At 38.8% G+C, this 7,845-nt stretch overlaps 1 protein-coding gene and 1 pseudogene across 3 annotated transcripts in view; one reads left to right on the top strand and one right to left on the bottom strand.

Moving 5' to 3' along the window:
* Nucleotides 1-7,845, bottom strand: part of SLC4A4 (solute carrier family 4 member 4) — a 299,108-nt gene that overhangs the window by 205,864 nt on the left and 85,399 nt on the right. For 2 of the 3 annotated variants that reach the window (XM_039251771.1, XM_039251773.1), the window contains exon 3: nucleotides 338-473. In XM_039251771.1, coding sequence (XP_039107702.1) covers nucleotides 338-473 — 136 coding nt within the window. Of the gene's footprint in view, nucleotides 1-337; nucleotides 595-7,845 lie in introns of those variants that run through there. The other variant, XM_039251772.1, reaches the window with a different exon arrangement.
* LOC120244967 lies at nucleotides 6,363-6,891 on the top strand (annotated as a pseudogene).

Genomic DNA, 7,845 nt, shown 5'->3' with positions numbered 1-7,845 from the left:
CATGTTTCTCTAGCCTATCATGTTTGGGTGCTTGAGTTTATCTAAGATATCTTACTACTAAATAGCATATGAAGGGAGGTGTACTTCAAATTCATATAAAGCTTAAAATTGTTACAACATGAGTCAATGAAACAATGCTCCAGCAGTGAAACAAAGGGTGTTTTGAATCCACATCAACATGAAAGAGAAGAAAAAGAATCCTTTTATTCCTTAACCCAGCCAACATGATGCTCATCAGTTATTCAAAGTGTGAAGGTGAGAGAAAGGTGCTCACAGACAACAGTCTTGCCCTGCACTTAATTCCCAGGTCAGTACTGCACAGCCAGCCATGCCTCACCTCGCCGTCTCCTTCCACTCCATCTCCTGCCCATCCACGGCCAGCAGCTCATCCAGTTCCGTGAAGAGCTGAGGGGGTGCTGGGCTGTCATCCTCCTCGCCCAAGATGAATCGGATACGTTCTGCGGCAGGGGAGACTGCAGAAGTGAAAATACTGCGGTTAAACACTGGCTGGACAACCCTGAGGAAAGTGTAGCTCCAAGCTCTTCCTCTGTCCCCAGGGCTATTGGACTTCCCAGCCACGTTTTCTGTGGACATCCTCCTTGCTGAGCCTCCCTTATCCCCAACCTAAAGACAAAAGAAGTCAAAGTCCTTCTCTGTTCCTTCGGTCCTAAACTGTATCTCAGATGGCCACCACTCTCCAGGACAGGGCTCTGGTTCTGCGTGGAGTGTCACAAAGAACCTTTAGCCCTCAGATGAGCTGAGGTCCAACTGCATGACTGTCCCTCCTTCCCCACTTATGACCTGTCCAAAATTAGTAGACAGAAACTAGCCTGAGCCAATCACTTTTTCTACAGCAGTGGGAGGGGGCAACAGAGCACCCCAATCCTTAGTTACCCCAGGCCCTGGCTTCCCACCCCCCTTCCTTCTGTCCAATGCCTAAAGCTCATGCCCTCACAGGATCCTCACTGCCTGTAACTCACTAAGTGCAAAGTTGATGAGGGAATATTTAACAAGACGGGGCCTCTTCTTTACATAATGGCCATACCCAAAAATGTTTAGTCACACTTCAATGCACCTGAAAAACAAGCCCAAGTAAAATATTGTACGCCTGAAGAAAAAAACTTTTCTGACACACTAAAGCACATAATTGAATGCCCTTCTAGCTCCTTTTGACCCTATCTCCTGAAAATCATGTAATGAAAAATTAACTAGAACTTCCCTCAGGTTGTGGTTAATCCCCCCCCCTTTTTTTAACAAGGAAATTATTTGAAAACTGATGGTCATATTACAAAACTAAGGTGCACAGATACTCTTTAAAATCCCTGGGTAAAGCCAAGAATGGTATATCTATGTGAATGTAGTACAGGTATACAGATACATCTGTGTACAAACACACACACACACACACACGCACGCACGCACACACACACACACACACACTGCAGAAATATATATACTCAATAAAAAAAGAAAATCCCTACCATCTGAAAACTACTATATTGGGACAAAATGCAATTCCATAGATCAAAAAATACTACAAATAAACTCATGAAAAGTATTCAACCTAACTAGTCATCAAAAGTAATTATTAAAATAATGGGGTGTCTGGGTGGCTCAGTCAGTTAAGCATCCAATTCTTGACTTCAGCTCAGGTCATGATTTCATGGTTGTGGTCAAGCCCCATATCAGGCTCCACACTGTCAGTGCAAACTTGCTTGGGATTCTCTCTCTCCCTCCCTCTTTCTCTGCCCCTCCCCTGCATGCTCTCTCTTAAAAAATAAAATAACATAAAATAACACAAAATAAATAAAATAAAATAGATACGTTTTATCTATGAAAAGAGCAAATGCTTTTTTTAAAATTTTTTTATGTTTTATTTATTTCTAGGAGAGAGAGAGAGAGAGAGACAGCATGAGCAGGGGAGGGTCAGAAAGAGAGGGAGACACAGACTCTGAAACAGGCTCCAGGCTCTGAGCTGGCAGTCAGCACAGAGCCCGGCACGGGGCTCAAACCCACAAACTGCAAGATCATGACCTAAGCGAAAGTCGGATGCTTAACCGACTAAGTCACCCAGGCACCCCTAGCAAATGCTTTTAAAAGTGAAAATCCCAACGTTGCCAGAGAGTTAGAACATGTGCATCAACACTTCTCAGTTTATGTCCCTGATACAAGCCTAAGTGGGAATGTATTTCTAAAGGGAAACTCAGAAGGATATGAAAATGTTTTAAAAGTATATACATTATGTGAGCCAGTAATGCTACCACTAGAAAGACATTTATTCCAAATAAGTAATAGTTGTTATCTCAAAGACAGAGGTATCCACTGCAACACTATAAAAAACTATGAAAAATAAAAGCCTAAATGTCCAAAAAGGATTGGTTAAATTGCACTACAACTATCCAGTAAATTACCATGTGGTTATAAAACATGAAGTCAAGGAGCACTTGGGTGGCTCAGTCAATTAAGCGTCTGACTCTTGATTTTAGCTCAGGTCATGATCTCACGGTCAGTTGTGAGATCAAGCCCCATGTTGTCCTCCACGCTAAGCATGGAGGCTACTTTGGATTCTCTCTCTTCCTTTCTCTCCACCCCTCTCCACCCTCAAAAATAAATAAATATTAAAAAAAGCATGAAGTCAATATTATTATTTTTGACATACATACCAGATTAAATGAAAATAAAATTGCAAAATCATGCAAATAAAGGGACCCCACTTTAGTAAAGGAAAAATACACATATACCCACAAAATAAAGTCTGGAACTGAGGGAGCCCTCACTATGCATGGTTCAAATGTGCATGAATTTCAGTTACCACCATTTAGTTAAAGAACACCAGTCCTCTAATAATACTGTTGACATTTCAGTTAGCAAAGTGTATTACCTGTGAGTAACTGCATAAAGGACGAACTTCACTGCTAGCTCTTCAGTCTTTAAGTTACTATGTAAATAACATACACGCATCATGATCAGTGACCAATCATAATGCTTTTTGCAAAGTCTATCAGTGATTGGTCACTGCACATTTGGTACCCGGTTCATGTACAGGCAGCAAAGTGAGTACCTGTGTTGCCTTCCTATCTTTCAATGATAAATTCACATAGCATAAATGATCAAAAGAGGGAAGTGGCCAACAGAGATGAAAGTAGAGTACAGACAGAAAAAGTGATATGGTGGAAATGAAATCTGTGTCAAATGGAAAGGGGGTTATAGAAGACAGAACGCTGCTCATGGGGAGGTTGACAATGCTGCCAATAGCCACATGAGAGAATCTAGAGACACAGTCAAAAGGCACGCTGCGTAGCACACAAACGTAGCAACGTAAATAAGGAAAGTGGCTGCACCAAAATGATGAAGATGTCCCAGAGGAAGTGCTGCTGGCAAAACAGAAAACAAACAAAAAACCCAGACACAAAAAAGGCCCACTTCACATTAAAGGAACTCTCAGAGACATTTCTTGACCTGGAAAGCAAAAAGGAGAAAATGTTGGAAGCAGACGCAAACAGAGAGAGGAGTATGCCATTCGGCTGACACAGAAAAGATGCCTGCTTCATTTGCTAAGTTGTACAATGGGACGAAGGCAAGCACTATTTCAACCACTTCTGAGAAGATTTTACGAAGAAACAAAACATTTTAGTCTTGATGCTTCTGATGTTTTAGAGTGTACTAAATATCAGGTATACTATTTTTTTCATTTCCCCAGCAAGAGCGATTTTAATAATCTGACAAAAATTTTTAAAAGTCAAAGAAAAATAGTAGCCTTTCCCATTGATTATTAGGATGGTTTTGCATAACTTGAGCCTGAATAGTTATATTTATGGCCTTACACTACCACGCAAAGCAAGGACGGCCTATATATACAACTTTTAAATGTTATACAGTTTATTTCTAGGGCTTCTATTTTCTTCCTTTTACTTTTCTATCTGTTCTGCAGTGTGCACAGTTCATTCATGCATTCATTCAGCAGTATTTACGGAGTACCGCCTTTGCTCTAAATAGGCTTGAGTTTCAGGCTCTGAAGATAAAGCAAAAAACTTGACAAGATCCTTGTTCTTATCAAGTTTACATCCCTAGAAAGGGACACAAAAATTAGCTAATTGATTGTTTAGTGAATAATTAATTGGTTATATGAATGAATAAATTAGTGCACAAACCAACAAAATGTATCTCCAAACTGTTCTGTGTTGTGCAGAACATTCAAATAAGATAATTGAACATATATTAATATAAAACACAACATGTTTAATTTCAGTAATTAGAAAAAAGTGACTTTGAAACTTTTTAACATCGCTGTGAGAAAAAAATCAGAAGTTCCAGAACTTTCATCAGAACTTTTATGTAAAAAGACTTGCAATGCCTTTCCAATCAAGAAATGGAAAGTGTAATCATTCTAGAGAATCGTGGGAGTCATGAAAGAAATGATGGGGGTTAAGAAATGATGGGCAGAATTTAGAAAAATGTGAAACGGACAATCAGAGATTTGATTGGACTTTTCATCAACGTTCAACATCAAAGATCCCTGAGGCAGAACTAGCTTCTGGAAAGGAAAAGTCTACATTTAGAGAATCAATTTTTTGTTCACTTCTAAAAACGTGATGTGAAAAAAAAATAAAAAATAAAAAAAAATAAAATAAAATAAAAAAAATAAAAACGTGATGTGAGTTAGTCTCCACCTCTAACAGAGAAGAATAAATCTTCCTCCTCTTTACAAAAGAGACTCTCCTGCAGGGCCACAGCACACATCTCTGCTCAGCTTTGATCCGAGGAGCATTACTCTGAGGTCCAGGATCCTCAAATTAAGAAAGCACAACTCACCGCTTATCAGACAGACTTAGCTGTGGCTTCCACACACTGGAATGGAAGGAGGCTGTCACATTACTACCAGTTCAGACACTCTGGGTCTCATGTGTAAGTTGTCTTATGTACTAAACACAGCTTCTGAGCGACCAGTACAACAGTTCCTTTGGAATAAAATTCCAAAATCTCATGTCATAAACTTGCTTGATACTCTAGTAAGTTTCTTTCCTTAGTTGATCCCCTAGGTTTCCCCAGAAATTAGAAGAGGCCACAGCAACTGTGTTGTAACTATAGACCTGTGGGAGGGGCATACTCTATAGTCAGCAAATATCCTTCCCAATCTCTAACGTCATTCTTAACATAAAGATATGCAGAATGAGAGTCTCCCTAATGAAGAACGTCATAAATTCATTTTTTCCCCATAACTTTTGATCAAACAGGGAAATGAGCTAAACAGAAGACACGGCACTTCGTTGAGATTAAGCATATAGACTCTGGAACCAAACTACCTAGATTTGGATTCAAACTCTGCTACTTTATGCTATGTGACCTGAGACAAGTTAATTATCCTCTCTGTGTCTCAAGTTCCCCACCTGAAAAATAGGATGGTGATGATCACTATAGAGGTTAAAATACAAGGTTTAAATTAGTTTAAAAATTGCCAGCCCTTACTAGCAAAACCTGACTAGCTTCTAAGAAGATATTGTCCCTAAGAGCCCCTATATGTTGAAAATATATAAGGTAGGAAAGAAAAAGGCCAAAAGTTCTGCACATGTTACTTCAGTGAATTTAGTAGCTTTGGTAATGAGAACATAAAGGTGTACCTTTCTGGGAAACAGCCAATAAAAGAACAGTGGAAAATAATGAAACCTCTTTAGTCTCACTTTAATACCTAGGAGGGAGAAAACATCAGAAAATCAACCTGCATTACAGATGAAGAGATTATGATTCTAAGTAATAACTAACCTAGTTTCATCACAAAAGAGAACCTGGAGAAAAATGAGAGAGAGTGACAGGGAGACAGGAAATAAAGGAGAGAGAGAAAAACTGTCAAATTAATCCAATCACCTTTGTCAGAACAGAAGGTCTGTAGATCAAAGCCAAGCTAATGCCTCTAATCTGCCTTGATTTTTTTTTTTTTTTTTTTTTTTTTTTTGCCTTTCTTTATTCTGCCCTCTGGTTAGAATGTGTTTTGGAAAAACACACATTGGAAAAAAAAATACCCACTCCCACCACTAGCACCCACAGCACATATCACCTACATATCATCACAACCAAACGCTTGCTGAGCCTAAACGTGGCCTCAGAGCAGCCACTGTCCTTCGATCAAAGATGATGCATGAGAGGACACTTCTACACCATGCCTGGCTAAACAGTCAACTCTCAGTTTGCCTTTCATGTCACTTTGGCCCCAATCTGCGTGTCCAACTGGTTTCCTACAACACTCCAGAAGTGTCTAGTGACAGAAGAACATACCTACTCAGTTTTGCACCAAGCTCAGCCAGGAATTCCAGTGTCACAAGCAAGCTCAGAGGTGTTTATTGCTGCTGTCACAGTTCTTGGGCTAACCTGTGTCCCAGAACTTGGGCTTCGGCAAGAACAGAAACCTACCCTGGCCCCCGTTCAGGAATGAATTTAAGTATTTCCAGAGAATGACCACAACCTCAGCAGAAGGTAAACAGAATTTTGTGATTATGGGTAGGAAGACATGATTTTCTTTTCCCTAGAAGACCTAGCCTTTAAAGGACAGAATTTAGTTCTAAGTAGAGAACTCAAGGAACATTCACAAGGAGCTGATTTTCTAGCCAAAATTCTGGATGATGCTTTAAAACTTACTAAGCAACCAGAATTAACAAGGAAGTGGACATGGTTTGGATAGTGGGAGGCAGTTCTGCTTATAAGAAAACTAGGAACAAGCCAGGCCATCCTAGACTGGCTGTGACAAAAATCACACAGGAATTTGAAAGCAACACATTTTTTCCAGAAATTGATTTGGAGAAATATAAACTTCTTCCCGAATACCCAGGTGTTCTTTCTGGTGTCCAGGAGGAAAAAAGTATTAGGTATAAATTTGAAGTGTATAAAGAGAACAACTAATGTGAATGTGTTTTCCAATTTATCCCCCCCCTTCCCTCTAATTATATACTTTAATATTAGAAAAAAAGACTTTGGTTGACTTTAGATCAATGGATAATAATTTCTAAGCAATGTGCTTTATTCATTAATCAATCTAAATCTTAACTAGACTATAATTAAGATTAATCTTACCTAGATTATGCCAGATACCATTTGTGGAATGTTTCTTGTTATCACTGTCTGAATGTGAGGATATGCACCTGCCTAGGGTAGCACATCTACCAAGTCACCAAAGCGGAAGAACCCCCCGATAGCATGGGTTGAAACCAGGACCTATAGAGATAGGAGTTAGACACATTTGTGCAAAGGTCTAAAACAAATTATACATAGAAGAGCTAGAATTCACATGTTAACAGAAAATTAGATCAAAATGGGGACATCGATTTCTCTATGGAGATCACACTTCTGAAAAAAAGTTCTGTCCACTCAAATAGGAAATCAGTGTGTTGATTTGGATAGTAAAGAAACAGGTAGGAAACCATCTTTTGAAGGTTAAAAGAGAAGGTCTGAGATCTCTAAAAACTCTGTTTCGGATCTTGGGTGAGATTCCATGGGACGCTGCAATGATAGAATAGGCTGCTCTTCACAAAACAAGAATAATCTAATAACAGGCATATGGCTAAAATTAAAAATTCAAAGGTATAATGAAGTGAAAATGGATAATGCTAGAAACCAAAATTCGTAATTAGAAACTAAACTTCACAAAATTAAAAAATTAAGAATAAAACATGTTTCATGCATCATGTTAGCAAAGATTTGAATTGTTAGGTATTCAAAGAAATAATACCCTTTTCTACCTTATAAATGGACATAAACGTTTTAGAGTGTAAGTTAGCAATATCAATTAAAAATCAAAATTTTCTGGGTTTGGACCCAGAACTTCTACCTTTAAAAATTAATCCTGAACAAAGAGAT

This window comes from Hyaena hyaena, unplaced genomic scaffold (assembly GCF_003009895.1).
Source record: "Hyaena hyaena isolate Hyena2069 unplaced genomic scaffold, ASM300989v1 scaffold_395, whole genome shotgun sequence".
NCBI classification, from domain to species: Eukaryota; Metazoa; Chordata; class Mammalia; order Carnivora; family Hyaenidae; genus Hyaena; species Hyaena hyaena.
This window is presented reverse-complemented; position numbering and strand designations above follow the sequence as displayed.